The sequence below is a fragment of the Toxorhynchites rutilus genome, chromosome 3, assembly GCF_029784135.1.
Source record: "Toxorhynchites rutilus septentrionalis strain SRP chromosome 3, ASM2978413v1, whole genome shotgun sequence".
NCBI lineage: Eukaryota > Metazoa > Arthropoda > Insecta > Diptera > Culicidae > Toxorhynchites > Toxorhynchites rutilus.
In genome coordinates this window covers 254,746,949-254,767,687 of record NC_073746.1, presented here as the reverse complement: position 1 = coordinate 254,767,687, position 20,739 = coordinate 254,746,949, and the positions used below count along the sequence as shown (strand labels likewise).

At 37.9% G+C, this 20,739-nt stretch overlaps 1 protein-coding gene and 1 long non-coding RNA gene across 3 annotated transcripts in view; both read left to right on the top strand.

Moving 5' to 3' along the window:
* LOC129776379 (limbic system-associated membrane protein-like) overlaps nt 1-20,739 on the top strand; it is a 373,734-nt gene that overhangs the window by 45,633 nt on the left and 307,362 nt on the right. For both annotated transcript variants that reach the window (XM_055781981.1, XM_055781982.1), the window contains one exon: nt 563-1,380. In XM_055781981.1, coding sequence (XP_055637956.1) covers nt 1,320-1,380 — 61 coding nt within the window. In that variant the 5' untranslated portion in view covers nt 563-1,319. The remainder of the gene's footprint in view (nt 1-562; nt 1,381-20,739) is intronic.
* Nucleotides 13,744-14,256, top strand: LOC129776380 (uncharacterized). The gene is made up of 2 exons (XR_008743098.1): nt 13,744-13,789; nt 13,847-14,256. It is a non-coding gene; the product is annotated as an uncharacterized LOC129776380 (long non-coding RNA).

Below are 20,739 nucleotides of genomic sequence, written 5' to 3'. Positions count from 1 at the left end.
TTGATGTTATCTAGGCGTATAGCGTCCGTTTTCATACCGCTTGGCAATAAGAACACAAATCTGGTGTTTTGTTTTAGCGAGACCAGGGATGAGTCATGTATTCAGCTGCTACTATAAAACCACGCAAACTCTGTTTGGGGCTACCAGAACTTGCTACTGGAGCGTTATTTTCAAAATTTCGATGCATTCTAAAATAATCTTAAATATAGTAAAAAAAAAAAAAATAACTCATTTTTATTATTTCTTTGCCGAAAGAGAGCTTTTGTGAATTTAGGAGTGTGTTGATGCTTATTAGTCATGGTGATAATGTTTTTTTTTAATTATTTCTCTTCCGGAGTATGGGTTTAGAATTTCAAAAACAAGAGCGTTACGTTCGGGGTGTAAGGTGTAGTTTTTGGTTTGTCGATGTGTCGAACATGAAGATACCCTAGCTTTTTTGTGCTTATTTTCGGAATGCTCATATTCACTTACATAAAATACCAACAATTTCAATTGAACAAATAAAACAATAAAACAAATGATGATATGAAACAATGTCTAACCAGTCGGTTTGTTCCCACAGGTGGCTGAAAAAGGCATCAACTCCAGCGAACGACGATGCATTTTTCAACGCACAACAAGAGGGCAGAGGAAAATTAATGAAAACTACGGCAGTTAAATTGAAGCGCATCCAGCCGAGCCCAGTTCAGACTGAAGTGATTGATGAATAATTAAAATAGCGTGAAAACAGTGATCCCTAGAAGCCTCGCCAGTAGTGTATCGTGGTGCCAGTGTGGTGTTATTTATTCGTCGTGCCTCCGCCGCAGTTGTGAACCTGTGCGAAAACTGCGGCACAGAGTTTATCCGCTTCAACTGCAGTAACTTCATCGGTTAGTGAACATGTGATTCAGGAGCAGAAGGATGCAAACTGCAGGCAGGCCCAGGATCCGAAAAGCCGCTACTGTTGTTTGTCGGTGTAGATGTCGTGCCAAGAATGTGATGCCTGGCGGTGGCGGAAGCCGGACTGCTGATGAGTTCGTTCGTCCGCAGCTGTGCCAAGGCTAGTTGAGTGATGTCCTTCGGCGGAATTAAAGTTGCTTTTACTGAATAAATTATTCGTCTCTGAAGTACTTGTAACAGCGAGTGAAAAAGGATTCTGTTAAAAAAATAAAGAAAGGGGAAACGAACTGCTCGTGCCTCCGAGCTAGATCCAGTGTTTGACGCATATATTGAAAGGCTTCGGGTCGTTAAAAAAGGATCAGCATCGACACTGATTTTTTCTCCTTCCACCACATCTTCCCGAACATATCGGAACGGCAGCTAGTAGTTCAACAGCAACGATGGAAACACGAATAGGATTACTGGGATTACTTTTCTACTATTGCGTTGTGATTACCACCGGTAAGTAGCACTCAGTTCAGAACCACCGAAGCATAGATTTTCATCTAATTTGAATGGTAAATCGAAAAGATATGTATACAATCCACCTTCCGCATATCAGAGTGCCGAAGGGATTCGTCTGTGATGAATAAGTTAGCCGGGAGCCGGGAGTAAATTACTCCAAAGCGGCTTATTCTAATGTTGTACAAGTAATAGGTTTCGATATGCCCAAATTGATACGCCGTATAATTACTATGCATAGTGACATTTCAAACGAGGCAGTTGGTGCGTTTATTATGCGTTCAAAGCTCCGAGGAAAACACGGAATGCATTTATTTTCGTTAATTATGCATTCGAAGTCGTTCGTTGTGAAATGTGGGTCATTTTTCTGTGCAACTGTAGAAGTTAATACCTGCTAGTGTGCTCTGGTGTATCCGGTAGGATTTGCGAATGTGTCTGTTTCTGAAGTACAAATTCACACTTGTTAGCAGGGTTGCCAACTATAATTTTTTTAAAATCAGGAAAAATAAAAGTAATAATCAGGAAGAAATATGCACTAGTTATATCAAAAATTCTTTGAAACAAATTTTATTTTTATGCACCAACCTTTGAGAGGGGCGAGTTTAAAAAACTACATAATTATATTCTAAATGTTTTAAGTTTTCACTTTTTTCAAGTTTTTTTAGATATCTCTGTACTTCCAAACTTCAATGTATATATACCATTGGATGGATTATTAAACATTTGTTTGAAGAGCAGTGGATAGACCTTGGTTTCATTTTGTAATTTTTGAGAAACAAGGATATGAAAACAGGTATTTTGGAGCATTGTCACGTCACAAAAATAGAGCATTTTTTAGTTTATCAGATGAACCTAAGTTCAAACATTTTTATACTTAGGTTCTGTGAACGAACAATGAGAGTCAAAAGTCCACAAAATTTGGTTAAAATCGGTCCACAATTAGAGGAGTATCAACTGTCTCAAGAAGTTGTTCTCACGTCACGCAAGGTATACGATCCATTCCAGCGTGACGTGACAACATTTTGACTCACTACAAAAACTTTTTTTACGTTTTCATGTATCCAAACACACACACACAATTAAATGATGTTGAAATAAAATTGAGAATCTTTCCTACAAGAATCATAAGTTTGAAAATATATTATAGTTAGATTGGCTTGTTGCCAGTCAAATAGTTTTGTGGACTGACTTTTTGCTATTTCCGACCTCTGAACATTAATGTTGTATTTTCAGCTCCGTTTCAAAACATACAAATGAACTTTTTTCTATGTTTTGTCAACAATAACAGTTCGGCTGATAAGTTTATAAGGTAACACAGTAAAACTATTTTTTTGCAAAATTCAATTTTATTATTCAACATAATTGCCTTCGAGGGCGATACAGCGATTATAACGATCTTGTAACTTTTCGATACCATTTTTATAGAATTCTTTTCCAAAATAGGCCTCAGTTTCGGTAATCACTTCATCATCGGTCTTAAATTTGTTGCCAGCGAGCATTCTCTTCAGGATTGCGAACAGAAAATAGTAGCTGGGACCATATCTGGAGAATACGGTGGATGCGGAAGCAATTCGAAGCCCAATTCAATTGTGATTTTTCAATTTTTTTCACAATAACAAAAGTTGCTTCACTCTCAATGCTGAAACGCACGAACCAATCGACAGATTGCTGTCAAATTTTGACACGTATCCATTGAAAGATGGTGTTTTTGTGAGAGGAGATGATCTGGCGTAATGGTAACATCCATACCTCTCACGCTAAAGGTCACTAGTTCAATTTTCACTCCGGATATTCTCCCAAAAATGAAAGTACAGTCAACCCTCCTATAATGCGGTGAGTGCGTATCGCGTTATATGGAGCCGCGCTATACGAAACTCGGATTTTACTCTACAAACCAGGCTAATTCATAGCGCGTTGTATGGAAACTGTTTACCGCGGTGTATGAAAACCGCGTTATAAGAAACTCAGGATTAGTACAAATCACATCATTCGTACCGCGTTATATGAAGACCAATAAATAGAAAAGACAAGATAAATCACAAATTACATAGGAATCCGTTAATAATGACATCGAAGTGAGGTCATAATGAGCGGATGTCATACAAAGCGTTTTGTGAAAAAAAAAACATTTTTTATGTTAATATGTACTTATGCATGTAAAGAAATCATTATATCCGACTTGATTGAAAATAATTGTATATGATAACCAAACTTCGTTGTGGTATTACGTTATAATAGACGGTAGGTCAATATAAGCGGAGTCCTAATAAACGGATTCTACTGTACCTTACCTGTCAAACTCTCAAATTGGTGTGAATGAAGGCGCTACCAGGTGGGTCATAATAGCAAAACCAATCTGCAGCCATCTTAAAACTATACAAAAGTAAATTAATACGATTGTGCACAGTTTGTGAACTATATTGATACTCTATTACATATTCATTTATTCCTTACATACATGAAGTTTTACGCTGCAAGCCTTTCATATTTCCTATTTGCGTTGACAGCAAAAGTGACGAACCAGCCAAGAGTGTTGAAAGTCACTATAATAGAGAAAAAAATGGTGCTTTGTGATAGTCAAGTAGATTTTTGCAAGAGGCGCCATCTAGACGTCAACCTTATGAACTTTTCAACCGAACTGTTAGATGAACGTAGATTCCAGAATAAAGCATATGATCTTGTTGTGACTTCCAGTTTGCTGATAATAGTTTTGAAAAAAAAAATGGAAAACCCAAACGATTTGGGTATTGGTTGCAGTCTTACGAACGAAAATCAAAGTCCGATGTCATTTGAAAATCGAGGATGGAAGAAGACCAGAAATGGTATGAAATTCCACAATACGACCGTGAATGGTAGCGTAGGCATAGCGTTCCCACTGTAGTGAGCGCCACTCGGTGAACCAGGCAGTGCGAGCCATTGCTGGCAAGCGCCAGAGTGAACGGTCAAACAATCATGATGTAAAAATTGAGGGTCGGTTTGGGATCACCTGACTTTTCCCAAATAACGGCATACCGTGTACTACAGGTAACAGGTAGATTGATTTTTTTAACTTATTTTGATCGTTAATCGTTTCAATGAAGAGAGCCTGAAGGCATTGTCATTTGACACTACTGAAAATTCGGTAGGAAGCACCGTTCCTGAGATTTCAGGGCCACCAGTCGCGTAAGGATCACCTGCCCCAATAGGATGGACTTTTGGAAGAGGAAGCGAAGATTTCAGAAGAAAGTGAGAAGTATTCAGAGAAATAAAAAACATTAAAAATAGTATATAGTGTGCGCAACGATACAAAGCCCCTCGTTAACTTCAAACGCTTTTAGTCAAACGCTATTCAAACGCTAGTGCACATCAACGCTTAACTATCGTCCGCAGCCCAATGACGTATCTCATGTCATTCTCGAAAACAATCGTGCAGAAGAATACAGCTTTAATATATTATTTATATATTTTAATATATTCGATTTCTCCTATTCGTACTATAGAGTATCAATAGATATTGATACATATACGCGAAGGAAATTTGTTACGTGTAGACGGATCTACAAACAAAAGGGATATAAAGTGTAAGAGATATTGGTTATAGTTAAAAGTTTATGAAAATAATCTATATATATAAAAATGTATTTCTGACTGCCTGTCTGTCTGTCTGTCTGTCTGTCTGTCTGTCTGTCTGTCTATCTGTCTGATTCTTATGAACTGGGAAACTACTGAACCGATCAACATGAAAATTGGTATGTAGGGGTTTTGGGACCGGGGATGGTTTTCGTGATAGTTTGAGACCTCTCCCCCCACTCTAAGGGGGGGGCTGTCATACAAATGAAACACAAATTTCTGCATTACTCGAGTATTATTCAAGTAAATGAAACCAAATAGGGCATATTGAAGTATTAGGGTGCAAAAAAAGTTTCTATGATGGTTAGACTCTCCACCCTCCTCTCTAAGGGGGGGCTGCCATACAAATGAAACAAAAATTTCTGAATTACTCGAGAATTAATCAAGCAAACGAAACCAAATTTGGCATGTGGAGGTTTTAGGATGCAATAAATGTTTCTATTGTGGTTAGACACTCCTCTCGCTCTCTAAGGGTGGGCTGTCATACAAATGAAACACAAATTTCTGCAGAACTCGAAAACTAATCAAGCAATTGGAGCCAAATATGCCATGGGAAGGTTTTACGAGGCACGAAACGTTTCTATGGTGAATATACTCCTCGCCCCTCTCTAAGGGGGGCTGCCATATAAGCGAAATACAAACTTCTGCATAACTCGAGAACTAATCAAGCACATTTTGGGATGTGAGGGTTTTTGGGTATGAGAAATGTTTCTATGATGGTATGATACCCCTCCAAACATGACAATTGAAAATTTTCGGAAAACTCTGAAGGAAAGAGGGAAAATTCGGAAAATATAATTCCCATATGTTCTACAATAACATAGTGACAAGTGCTGTTAGTCCATTTGATGTTTGCGCTAGCGAAATTGATCTTTGTTCGAAACTGGAAATGGATTTTAAAGTGATAAAACGCACTCCTATACCTTCTTCTATCTATACCAAAAAAAGGATCGCATGTGTTGATAAGAGCAGAAGTCGAGAAAGGAATTGTCCGATTTTGAGCTGTCTTTATTCTATCATATTTTCTGTATAAAACATTTATTTCATGTAACGGAGAAACATGTTACTTGCAAGTGGTTGGAAAATCTTGAACGAGAATTGTGTCTGAAAATAATCTGGTATTATAATGATGAGTTTTGTTAGACATACTAGGAATTTTATAGTAAAAGGTAAATTCAACGGGGTCGATTAGAAAATCAATCAATGAACAGTTCTGCGATTGGACCCATGAACTTACTTATAGCAAGAAAACGTGAATGTTTGAAGGTATTGATAACAAAACACAAATTTTGAGCGGGACGAAATTTGCCGGGTCAGCTAGTTAAAACTAAAATTGTATATTTCAGCTAAAAACTCACTCAAAAAAAAAACGAGTTTGTCTTGAGAAATCCGAACGATTCTTCTCAGTAACAATATAGCTTCCTACAATACGCTGAAATTCTTATTTAATACAACTTATTAATAGTGTGACGTGACAACGCTTTGTGGAGTCTGTTTTTTTTTCGCACGGAGCACGTTGTCTAGTCACAAAATGCATGCCGATTTTCGCAAAGTTCTTGCGAGTTTTCTGAAAAACTAAATTTACAGGAATCCACGTTCATCTTTTTTGAAGTTTGAAGTTTTTACCCTTTTGAAAATTTTGCAGGCACTTGAACCTAATGTGAAAGTGCAATATACGGTTAGTTCAGCTGCTACGATATCATCTTCCAGCCAGACTCCAAAATAATTTTCCATGCTGTCAAAGAGACATTAAGTTTGGCGTTGCCCTGATGGGACACGGGGGGAAATTCGACCCCCTAAGCAAATCGCCTAATATACCCAACCCAATACGGTCTAATAAAAAAAAAAATCACATTGTACACTGAGCTACACTTGTTTTCTCTCAATCAACAATGTTTAATCATTATATCAAGCTTCTAATTACCAAATATATAATAAAATAAAAGAGATGATTTTTGGACATTAAAATTTGATGCGGGGTGATTTGATCCAGTGTTTGTTTCATCGGAAAAAACATACTTATGTTTATGTTAAGTATTTAAGGATAATGTAACAATGAGTAACAGTGTTTTGAAATCGATATCAGGTGTCTTGGCCAGATTCCAGACCCGAAAAATTGCATTGAGACCATTTCGAATTCTCTAATTGCCATACAAATGAAACACAAATTTATGCATTATTCGAGAATTAATCAAGTAAACGAAACCAAAATTGACATGTGAAGATTTTAGGGTGCAATAAATGTTTTTACGGTGGCTAGATACTCCTCCCCCCTCTCTTAGGGGGGGCTGTCATGCAAATGAAAAACAAATTTCTGCATAACTCGAAAACTAATCAAGCAAATGGAGCCAAGTTTGGCACGTGAAGATTTTAGGGGGCACGACATGTCTCTATGGTGAATAGACACTCCTTCCCCTCTCTAAGGGGTGAAGAGAGGAGGGGTCTATCATATTTTCTGTATCAAACATTTATTACATGTAACGGAGAAACATGTTATTTGCAAGTGGTTGAAAAATCTTGAACGAGAATTGTGTCTGAAAATAATCTAATATTATAACGCAAGGTTTACGTAGGACTACCGTTGGCTCGGTAATCATTTATTTGAAATTGCATCTGAAACAGTTCTTGATTAATGAATGAATGAAAATTTTGAAAGATTGCTGAAAGTTTTTCTTTTTAGTGTGTGGGTGGATGAGTATAAGCAAGGAATTATTATTAACATAAAATTCAACTCTTTCAAGCTTGTTGGTGGTCCGGAAACGTACCGATGGAATTTGAGTGGCCTTGTAAAAGCAACTGAATACGTGATTCATTTTTCTTTTCGTGAGAATAACACGAGATTTTTCATGATCACTCCATACGCAGAGTAGAGACTGAGGGCGTCATTTCACGGTGAAAATGAGATAATGTCTATATAACCTTGCATAAAATTCATTTCGTTCTTATCGTGATGTAACAATTTTTTATGACTGTTCCATGCGAAAGCAGAACATAAACTGATGCTATTGGATTGCATCACGGGAGCACTAAGCAGTGTTGCCACATATACAGATTTTTCTGTAATGACACAGTTTTCAGCATGTTTTTTGACCAAGCATCAACACTGATTACAGATTATTAGATATCCATGCAGATTTTATACAGATTTTGTAACAAGATAAACTTATTTTTAAATATCATAAGTATTATTTTTCGCAACAATTAACAAACTCAATCAGACGATTGGAACAGTACTGAACAGAACTATTTTTGCTACTGTCAAATGTGTTAAATATAGTAGTGATAGAAATCGTATTTTTCGCAATATATTGCGAACAAAACAAAAGTTTGAAACCGTCTCGCTACAAAAACTGTGAACGCAATTATCAAATCGAAATTATTTGTTAAAATCCGAGGGGAAGCGCCTCAGTACAGTTGTCAAATCACATCAACGCTAAATTCTGCAAAACCATGTATAAACACCACGAGGAAAGTAAGTATTAATAATTTATATTAAATGTTTTTAACGCGAAACTAAATTAAAAAAGCCGTCGGTTTTCCCTAAAAATACATTTTAATTTTTTTTTATTTGGCATAATTCTCTATGTATCTATAACTCTCAATCTAAGATATCACACATTTTCGATCAAACTGTTTGCATATGTCTGAAAAAAATAGTCTTATTCAGAAAACTACTGGCAAGCTATATCAGTGATCACGTGCTTCAAAATATGGCTAAGCAGAATATATACACTTTACTAAAAGTATGCCATTCGTACTTCGTACTTAAATCCGGAATACAGATTCCAATACAGATTTTCTATGTTCTCTACAGATGAAAAAGATTTTTTAGCTCGGAAATGCAGATTTCAATGTGGCTACATCGACACTAAGTCATGAGTGCGAATATTTTTCGCTTGGACGCATTCACACGCAAACAATTTTTCATGACTGTTCCATGCGAAACTGATGCGAGTAAAAGCACTCACGCCTTGCATGTGTCCGCTATGGTTTCCCAAACACTAAGGCAAGCGAGTAAAAGAAATCACAGCTTGCATGTATTCGCTATGACGGTTCCTCCAGGTGCCTAGATTTTGCGTCCGTGTTCGGGAACACATTGCGATCACCAATCATCATCAATGAGCTAGATTGCTTTCAAAGCAATTTTTAAGCTATTGAAACGATTTGTTTACCAATAAGTGACAATCATATAACTCGTTGACATTTTATCTTTCGGATGAAGTGATTATTATACCACTCCATTCAGCTAGTAAAGAAGTATTAAAGTTCAAAACCTTGCAGTCCAACGTCACTCTCTCACTTTCGAAACTTTGAACTTACACTCCGGTACAGAAATGAAAGACGTAGTCCTACGTCAAAACAAATTTTGGGCGGGACGAAGTTTGCTGGGCCAGCTGGTTTTAAAGAATTAATAGACATGGTATAAACCTTCGCAGAAGTGGAAAAGCCAGATGCTTTGATCGTTTATATTTTTTATTCTCAAAAATCTACAGCATCATTACAGCCAATTGCAGAGAAATCAATATTCAGAATTTCTCTGAATTCTTCGTCCATGCTTGGGACTGAATCTTTATTCACCAAATGAGGGAAAAATATCAGCAATGGATGAATTGTTCAATGTTTTTTAATTTAGAAGTTATTTGCGTAGGGAAGATAATTCGAGATTTTCATTCTGGAAAAGTTTATTCAGTCGATTTGCAATTGGCAACATGGATGACGAAAATTATGGTACAGATATTTATCAGGAGAATTCAATTTTATGTAAGCATTTTACAAGTGTACAAGTGCGGATCGGACACTATTTGTTATATTATGACAGTTCAGTTATGACCAGGAAAACTTTGGCAGGGATCTCAGTATTCTTCCAAAGGTGTTTTTAAAGGGTGTGTCACATCAAATTGCATCACGGAAAAAACGCTGTAGAAATTTAATTTTTAGGAATTATATCTTCAGCTTTCGCTTATAATCAGATAAGAGTGTATAGATCACGTTGGCCATGCTTCACTGTAAATTTTTCCTAAATTTGGAAAAATGTCGTCGAACGAAAAAGAGCGTCGTGAATTAATCCTGTGCACTCAGTTCGAGAATCCGGAGTTGTCATATCGGGACATCGGTAAGATGCTGGGAATTGTCCAATCCACGGTCAGCAGAGTACTAAAACGATACTTCGTGAACCTAACCATCGACCGGAAGGTGAAGAACGGCAAAAAATGGATGCTCCGTCAGTGAAAAAGATCACAAGCCCGTAGTTAAGCAGTTTAGACGTGATCCGAGAAGTTCGGTCCGGGATGTCGCCAATAAGCTGAATTTGTCAAGTTCATTCGTCCAGCGGACCAAGCAGCGGGAGGGCCTGCGTACTTACAAGGTTCAGATGGCTCCTAACCGCGACGAAAGGCAAAACATGGTGGGGAAGACGCGAGCCCGGAAGCTATACACCGAAATGCTGACGAAGCCGCTTTGCCTGGTAATGGACGACGAAACCTACGTCAAAGCGGACTTTCGTCAGCTGCCGGGCCTGTTGTTCTTCTCCGCAGAGGACAAATTCAGCGTTCCGGAGGAGATTCGCAAGCAGAAACTATCCAAGTTTGCCAAAAAAGTACATGGTGTGGCAAACGATCTGCTCTTGCGGAAAGCGGAGCGCCTCCTTCGTGATGACCGGCACGGTAAACGGGCAGGTTTACCTTAAGGAGTGCCTACAGAAGCGCTTACTACCACTATTGAAGCAGCACGAGGGCCCGACCATCTTCTGGCCGGATCTCGTTTCGTGCCACTATTCAAAGGACGTGTTGGAGTGGTACGAAGCCAACGGGGTCACCTTCGTGCCAAAGGAAATGAACCCGCCCAACGCGCCGGAGCTTCGTCCAATAGAGAAATATTGGGCGATTATGAAGCAGGCCCTCCGGAAGAACCCAAAAGTTGTCAAATCGGAGGCGGACTTCAAGAGAAAATGGATTTCTGTTCAAAAAAAACTACAACCTGACGTTGTACAGAACCTTATGGACGGGGTAAAGAGGAAGGTGCGAGCATACCGGCTTGGGCTCGAAGTATGAATAAAAAGAAAATGCCAAAAGTTGTTTAATAGTTTTTATTTTACTGTCTAAAATTTTCAAAAGGATCGGTCTACTGGGCGAATTTCTACAGAGTTTTTTCCGTGATGCAATTTGATGTGACACACCCTTTATTACGGATGAATTTATTCTGATAAAATAAAAAGCACCAAAATCAGAAAAAATCAGGTTCATTTCTGAATAAAATCAGGTAAAACTAAGTGTTTGTCAGAATATCAGGGAACGTGCCGAAAAGTCTGGAAAATCCTGAAAAATAATGCAAGTTGGATTGTGTGTATTGCGCAACGTAAAATTTGCATAAGGTCTAGTGAAAAAAGAATTATATTCAAAGCTCTATTTAGTTCCCGATATTATTTTTCATTTGTTTTATTATTTAGACTCATTAACATTTTAGCTGTAACAGAGCTAAATTGTGTTTTTCGTGTCTTCGTTTTAATCGTGTATATATTACTGTTTATGGTTTCTATAAATTGTAATCAAACAGTAGCCATTTTTTCAGGCGTAAGAGTTTCCTTCTGTTCCATTACATTTGGTAAATTATACAGTAGTAGCCATTTAGGCTTAAAAATATTCCTTCTGTTCTTCCATTGTTCAGAATTCCGGACAACGGTGACAGTTGATATGATCATTGTTGTGTGTACCATCTAGCGGTAACCGGACCCTAGGTTGTTATAATTTTTCTTTCCGGATCCACTTCTCGTTTTACGCATAGGGAATAAATTCACCACCGCACTATATTTTAGCAACATTTATTGCACGCAACTTTTATCGATCTTTCGATATCGATGAACTTTAATAGACTGAAATAGTGATCCCCGATTTTTGAATCGTTCATCCACTAATCGATTACTTTTCAGCAGTTTGTTATTCGATACGATTAATCGCTCCAAATAATCGATTAATCGATTAATCGTCACACTGAGAGAAATAATTAGTTAGACTAATATTTCTCATTTGTTAGAAAGCCATCTGGAATCAAAAAAGTGTTCCTTCCGCCTGAAAATCAATTATTATCTTTTACGCTTCCCTAAACTCATAAACGAAGCTCATTTCGAATCGACGGCATTGAGCTTCTTTTAGGAGTTTAGGAGAGCGTCAAAGATAATGATTGATTTTCAGGATAAAACTGCAGCGGCCATACGATTTTTTGCTCTGGGTTTGGATCGATTAATCGACGTAAATTATTCGTTCGCTTCGATTATTAGTTGTGCAGTATTCGTTCGATTAATAATCGATTTCTGTAGGAAGTATTCGATTAATCGATTAATCGAACGATTATCGGGGATCACTAGACTGAAAGAGTTAACTATGCCACCGACCGCCGTCGCTGCCAGTGCGCACTTGTGTTGGTGCAAGCGTTTCTCGCATTTCCCATAATCCAGTCGACGAACAAAATATCGACCTAACATTGGCCGAAATGCTGTGACTTCTCCGTCTTGCCTACACCCAGAAAACAGATTACTAAAATATGCCAAATCTTTGGTGAGGCAAACATTAGTAGAATGTACATATTTTCTGTAAATATTAATCAACTGTATGTAAAATCAATGTTAGATGCAATATACATCCCTGCCAATGATTGGTACATTTTACTAAGCGGTATCGGTAACTTTGACGATTGTCATTGCTGGAAACCGTGAAAGAAATGTAAACAGAACATTATTAACCTAATTGTCTAGCTGATAATTGAGTTGAGCGGAACTACTTTTCGATATTGTTTCTCCACAGAAAAAGGTTGAATTTACCCAGACAGGTGAGTGACGTTCTTGAAAATTAATTCAATTTATGTTCTTTAATCAACATTGATACATATTGGATAGCCAAATAATGATCCATGCTCATCTGTTGCGGGAGAAAGTGAAGACATTACTTCAATAATGAGGAATCTGGGTAATTCGAGACACTAAAACGAGCCTAGTTGAGCTCTAATTCCACCGCTATATTGTCGGATTTGGTCAAGGGCAACTTCATAAACTATTTTCCGACGATTGTGATCGGTGGTTCGATCAATTGGATGTTTTCGAAATCGTCAAACGAAGGTTCCGTTTCCACTGATGCTGCGCTTCAACTCAATTTTGAAAAAGGGCATAGAACTGGCTCTTTGATGTAGTCTATCGTAGCTGTTTGTAGTAACCATTCTGTATTTGTAGCCGAGAATCAAACTCAATCGATGCAGGATCAGATGTTGGACGCTGCAATGGCCATGCCTCGAGTTAATGTGCATTGTAATGTGGTTTATACCGCATTTAGATAGTTCAACAAATGACTAAAATTGCATACAATAGTTCAAAAATTACTGTTATACTGGCTGGTTTTACATTTGTTTACTAATGTTATCGCCTAATATGTACGAATAAAGTGCGCTGCACATACAACGTCCCGTCACTGTGAAGTCAACGTAAGGGAAGGAAATGTCAAATATTCTCCCATGGAAATCGTATGGTAACATTCACATACATCATCACCGGAAATTGTGACGTCGGCAGAATAAGTCCAAGAGAATATTTGACGGGACGATGACGGTGATGTTGTATGTGTAGCGCACTTAATTCATATCGCAAAAATCAACTAATCATTGGTAATATTTACCCAAAAATCGTCATATATACCAATTTTTCCTAAGAGTGTATAGTTCATTGGTCGAAAATACGGAATAATTAAAAAACCAAATGGTATCACTGGTATCACGCTAAACTGTCATCTCAAACAAAAACAAATGGACCATATAACTGGTGAGTAAGGAAACTGTTATCGCTTTTTCTTTCATTAATTATTTCATTTTCTTTCAGACTATGATGTGAAAACATCTGGCTTTTCTATAGCCATCAATAGAAACTAGCCGGAAGATGATTTCCCCCATTACCAGTCGCCAAACAACAAGAACAACAGTGCAGATTTTCACCGTTGTCACAGGAGCCAACAACATCTGCAATTCCAATCAGCAGTATCCTCCAAACCCATGCCGGGGACAGCAACAACAGCGGCAACAGCAGAATCGAATCCTCGGGCACAAATGTGTATCAAGGAAATAAAAACTATCAACGCAGGAGGTATTTATCAACGAGCTCAGCTGGACTCGAATCGTCAATCCGGAAACCCCGGATTTAAAAATTTCGCTGTATTGTGGTTATTTGTATATCACAAACACATATTGTTTTGTAATACGTATTTTTTCGAGTAATAAAATGACTAAAATTGATTATGTATTTTCCTTTTAATATTTCATTTCATTTTAATAACAAACCAATACAAACAAGCAGCAAGCAGTGCTGGAAGCAGCGCTGCAAGCAGGTCACCGCCTTGCACATGTTGGCGAAAAAGTGGCGTCAAGTTGTTCGATGAATGCATATGAAAGGTCGATAACTCGATTGCAAGGTGGCAGCATTTGAGGTCGATTGTTGACATTTCATCGACCCGATCTTGGCAGGCAAAACGGAATGTGGGTTGTCAGCGACGGGGTTCGGCTCCTAATTTCAACTAGGCATTACACCGCAAAAACACAAAATAGCAGTGGGCGCAACACAACAGTCCGATGTTTTTCTTGTTGCAAGTAGAACTTGCATGATGATAGTTTAGTGGACGTAATTATTCTATAACAATACAACGAAGATCAATTAGGAGTCCTGAGTTTTGAACTAACGATAGATCACTTAGTAAGTGAACGCACATCACAATCCAATAAAATGGTATTTTTTATGAAATAAACAATTGAATAACTGTAAAATTTTAAGCGTTATCTAACGCCACGCTTTGATTGCCTCAATTTAAAGTTTCCCCAATACAGACTTCCGAACCAAGGAACCTGGGGAAACCACCAAATTTCAAATACCTGCAAGTAGGGGGTGCTTTGTTCCTACCAAAAAGTGTTCCCTAACACAGACTTTAAAAGCAAGGTGCCTGGGGAAAATTCACTTTGCAAATACATGAATTCAATTGGACATTGTTTTGTTGTTTCATTCAATCAATAATTTAATCAATACAAACAAATGATCACTAAGCAAATGGTAGTTCCACGTCAACCTTGCAATTATATCAGTGATATAACATATTCATTTTTTCGATAACTTGTAGTCGTAGCCAAGGATGGTTCCAATCGTATCAACGAGCGCTCGTTCAATTCTCTTATTTGATTCATTCAACGCACACAATAATATGTTTTAAATCGCTCATGAAACAGAAAACTGACGCGTCAACGAAAACACTGAATGAACACAGCGTGAGTGTCATCGTTTGGTATTTGTGCGCGTGTTCATCGATGCTTGCTTGTATCATTTTATGATTCGTTCGTTAGTTTCTGCCGTCGCTTTACTTTCGATTCCTGATCCGATTGGGTGCTTAGCCTCGGAGCTTTGGATCGAATCGCTTTGTGATAGAGTGGTGTCGCTCTCAGAAAAGAATTGAATCGCAAGGCAAAAATGTGATGCGATGAAAATATAACTTTTCGATGTGCTAATGCTCGCAGGTGCGCACCTAACAGTTGTGGTCTAATAACTTTTAAAAGGAAAGCCAATAGGGTTCAGTTTGCTTACTAAATAGTAACTATATATAACCTTCGAAACGCAATCTATAAATGCTTCGAGTTTTGCTTGTCCAATATTTATTATAATACAAATTGTCAAAAGCGGATTTTTGTCCAATAGTGGAGGCACAAGTTCGCAGCCTATGGGGCAAACGATCGCACTTATTGAAATAAGCTTTTGAGATAACTTGTATCAAAAATCAATGATTTATCATTGGTAGCGTGTGAAAAAAACATTAATAGCGTGTGTAGGCATCATCCAAGAGGGGATGGGTAGTTGATTACTTGCTGGCTAGACTGATTTGTTGTAAATTTCGAAAAGGCATACGATGCATCCTCATGAAGCTAGATCTCGTCCCTCTAGTTTTGTAACATGGTTGTCTCCGCGCTGGACTTTGATGGCTTTCGCAAAAACACCAAATCTTTGAAGAAATCGTTTTGTCCAATGGTCTGCAATGGATGATCAGTTTCTCAGACTGCTCACTCTCGACTAGAGATGAAACGGAATGTTGATTTTATTTTCACTCCGGATGATCGAATTTTCCGGATAATCGAATCATAAGGAAATTAAAAGGAAATCTCTCGGTAAACGTAAAATAACTATGATTTGCACTGACTTATTTGTACAATGCAGTGTCCAAGAGGGGATGGGTAGCCACAAATTGACTAGCGCCCCATGGGGGAGGAATAATGTTTTGAAATTCGAAAAAAAACATTGCCCTGTTACAGCTCATGAACCAAAATATTATTCAAATGATCAAGTCCAAATACAAGCAAAAGCTTGGCATCCAGGAGCCAAGGAGAGTTCGATGAGATGGTTAAGCGAATCAACATTAGGGATGCTATGTTTTGGGTGGCCGAGGCTTGGGACGAGGTACCGAATGATTCCATTGATCCCGTTGTCGGCTGTAAAAGAACGCATGAACGTATGAACGGCGATTCTGTGGTTTTCGGATGACTCAAACTTTGGCGTCTTTACGACAACAGTAAGTAAAGTCTGAACGAGCTAAAATATTGTATAGTGTATTTTTTCGAGGTGTTCTTTTTTTTTCAGGAAGTCCCATTCGTAAATTTGACCATTCTCATTGGCACTCTAATGCACATCGTTACTCGTGAATTTATTTTTAAACCAAAATAAATAATAATTTGCAAGAAAAAAATTAAATTAAATTAAATCTATTCTGCGATAATATCGTAACATATGAAGATGCGAAATAGACATCTTTTGAGAATCCAATAAATCAAAGAATTATCGAAGCGGATTCAAAGATTAATCACTTATTTTGTATTCTTTGCAACAATCTCAACACTCCTACCCAACTTTTCCTTTTCCTTACTACATCCATGATTATTCGAAAGATCATATGATGCACTGTTGATAACCGAATTAAAACATACTAAACAGACATTGCTCATCCTAACTACATCCATGTTTCATCAAATTATCATATTAGGTATGTTTAAATATTAAATCGATGTATTCATTTAAATTTGGAATTTCCCACGTATATAAATTTACTGCAGATAATCGAAACTAGTTGTATAGATAATAATTCCAGCTAATAACCCCTTTTCCAGCTCTCTCCTCTATCTAGCTTCGTACAAATTTGTTCAAATAACCATATTTATAAAGTATATTAACAAATTGTTCAAAACTTTCGATAAAAAAAAAAATCAAAACCAAAATACTCCGAATGATCGGTCTGGGAGACCATTTGCGCGAGTATATTAGGGTTAAAAACAGGTTAAAAACGTTTTGTTGGGAGAAGTAATGGATACAATCTGGAACGTAACGTTATTTGATGGTGTGAAAAGTTCTTTCGGATTTACATTAGAACTTCATTTCTTTCCTGAAGAAACATTCCGCAAACACTGAAATATGTATATTCGGAAGATTACTGTATCGTATTTATTTTCCATTGATTGGTGAAACGCTATACTCCATGAGAAAACTGGTAAATATTGACCATCCGGATAACATAAAAATTCTTGCTACCAATTTCATATCATATCTGTGTGTATATTCTCATGCACCAGACTTTTTTATTGGATGTTTTCTTCTTTACGTTACCGGTGGTCCTGTTTATTTTGGTCGTTAAAAGTTACTTGCTGGCGGTTTTCCAATGTCCTTTATGCTGCTATTCTTCGGAAGCAAACTACTGTACCACAAGCATTTACAAATCATAACATCTTTTATCGCATATACAATTAACCCACATTAATCTAAAATATGTATTACACCTGATAAATTTAAAGAATAAGTAGGGGACATTCAAAAACAGCTGATCGAATAAAAATCGCTGCCCTGTTTATAAATATTTGTACGGTATGCATCACAATGTACAGACATTTGCTGCATTGGCCCTTAAAACGCTTGCTGTCGGTATGATAATTGTTCAAATGAGTACAATCACGGGAAAATTATCGCATGGCGATCCTTCTCTGTCTCATCCGCACACAAATCCGATCGACGGAGAGTGAATCATTGGTCGACAGAGCTGCTGTTCTTTCTACTTACGAGACAGAATGAACTTGTCTACCACATGTTTGGATTCGCTCACTCACTGAGTGGTATCGTATGACGCGAGACGAACACATTGATTGAAGAAGTTGTTTTCACATGCTGAAAAAAGTTGAATGCTTTCGTCGATTCTCTCGTCAATCACCAACATTGGTCATAGCCACATAGAATACATCATAAAATTGATGACCGTGTAAGAGAAACATTGCGATCAAAGAACTAATTTTGTCAGACTGTATCTCGAAATAATGAGAAAATTTCATTGCGTGACCTTTCAACACGACCCTAGTGAATAATGAGTCCTGTGTGCATCAGAACTTTTTTTTTTAAATAAGAAAAATATGAATTACGGGAGAATAAGCCCAACATCTCATACGAATAACCATTTTAGAACTTTGTGTTCACTCCTATCCTGCTGTAATGTATTTCAAAAGAGCGTTTGAAGTATTTGGTCCACAGAAAACCCCGTTTCGTGCCAACTTGAGCGACCTTTGAAGTAGTGTTCCGAATTGAAGGGGGAGAAAGAAAGGAAAACTTTAGCAGCTATGGTGGGCTTTGCGGAAAACGCCAACCAACAGCACTCGAATCTTTTCCGGATAAGCACACTCGCTTAACTCTTTTCGGGGCTTTCGGCTTTTCGTAGAGGATAAATGGAAGATTAATCCATTACAAACGGCTGTGTCGATAGCGAGAAGGGGCGACTGATGGCACGGGGGTCTTTATTTAGGATGGTGTTATCGGGTTGAATTAGTATGAAATGAAAAGTCTAATTGTTTCCGCTGCCCGAGGGAGAAAAATGCCAGTGTGGACACCGGAAAAGATAACGAGAAAGGGCACCCCTTGGGACGAAAGGGGTAGAAAGATTGAAAACATTGAGCGTCGTGTTTGACGAATTGCGGTCGCTGGATGGATGAGTTCGGAGAATTTAAATGGAAGGATTGAGAGCCAGTGAAATGGATTTTTAATCCTCGAGGAGGGATAAAGTGGTTTTGTGTGGCACGATTAATTTATTCTCGGGCCGCGCAAATTTGATTTCTGTTGGAGAGATCGGATCGCTGAACAAAAATAGGCTTGAATTATGCAAAGTGTTCTCTTTTTGGATAATTTCGTTCACCGTGATTAAACTGGGGAAAAAAACTGTATTCCCAAAATCATTCAAATGGGATTCAAAGTAATGTCTCATCGGTTTCACATGAAGAAATGATGATATTGGTTTCAGTTAAAGTTTCGTTGGAATGTGGTCATAGAGCCATTTTTGAGCGCGTCTTCTAAGACTCGTAGCGCGCAGAGAGATCAGTTCATCAGCACCATTGTTTTAAATTTAATATACACCGCTTAGTTCCCAATCCCTCCTAACATTGTGAATTATTTGTTGATGAGCTGGAAGCTATTCCACGAAATGCTTCACATTCCAGTCAACCAGCCTCGACTCTCGGATATTGTTGCTAGGTAGAACCAATATTGTTGTTCGGCTGTATATCAAAAGCTAGTAACCTAATATTAGCATTTCATTACGCTGTCAAAATCGAGCACATTCCACACTCAGACCACACGTTCTCTACTTTGAGGAGCCGTTTGAGTGGCGATCTCATTAAGCGTATGTCTTTGATCTCCTGCCAAAGCGAGCGGAGCGAAGAGGTTGAGAAGGCTTTGCGGCAGCTCAGTTTCGCGAGATGTTGTGCTTAATGTGTAGTGACTAATGTCATGCTCTAAAAACATTTCACTGTAATCTACTTTGATATCCGCCTGCCGTAATGACCTGGAATCGTTTTATCTTCCTCGAGAGGGCTCTCTGCAGGAATTCCCGCTGATGTCTTTTTGTGAAACGGATACGAACGTGAAGAGATTTTAATGATATGCTCCTTTGCGGTTTCCGTATCGGTATATGTGTGTGCCATAGAGCGGAGGTAAAGTAAACCGTTGTTTTTCTAAACCAAGGCCTGCGTTTGATCTGGCGGGGATTCAAACTCGTCACGGATGGTTAGCAAGTGATGATACACGGTAACCGGTCTAATTAGATTTCTAGGAGGCAGAATAGTTGAGATTTCGCAGAGATTTCTTGGTGCATTTTGACGTAGGATTGCGTCTTTCGGGAACATATTGGGATACAAATTGAAAATCGAAAATCGAGCACATCGTGAAAATTGTCCTATTTCAAACGCTTATTGCTCAGTCGTTTCATAATGGATTGATTTAATTTTTGCGTCATTCGATTTCGGCATTCCATAACATTTTTTTTATTGAAGAAAATAATATATGTCATGAAACTAATTATCGTACAATTGAAAAATCTCAATCCTTATCCTAATGGACATACCCTCTTTTGATTGGTCGAATTTGACGACACATTCGGCGGTTCCCTAACAAAGACATCAAAACCATGTAGCCTGGTGGAAATCGGCATTGCAAATACATGAAAGTAGGGAAAGTTTTTGTTCCCACCGAAAAGTGTTCCCTAACAGAGACATCAAAACCAAGTTGCCCGGGGGAAATCGACATTGCAAATATATGCAAGTCGGGGGCATTTTTATATTGCAAGTAAGGTGAGTGATACGATTAATTCTAGCAAATAAAATTTAAATTTGGAACTTTAATGTTAGTTGCTTCGTGAAATTTATTATCAATGACCGATCGTGTATTGT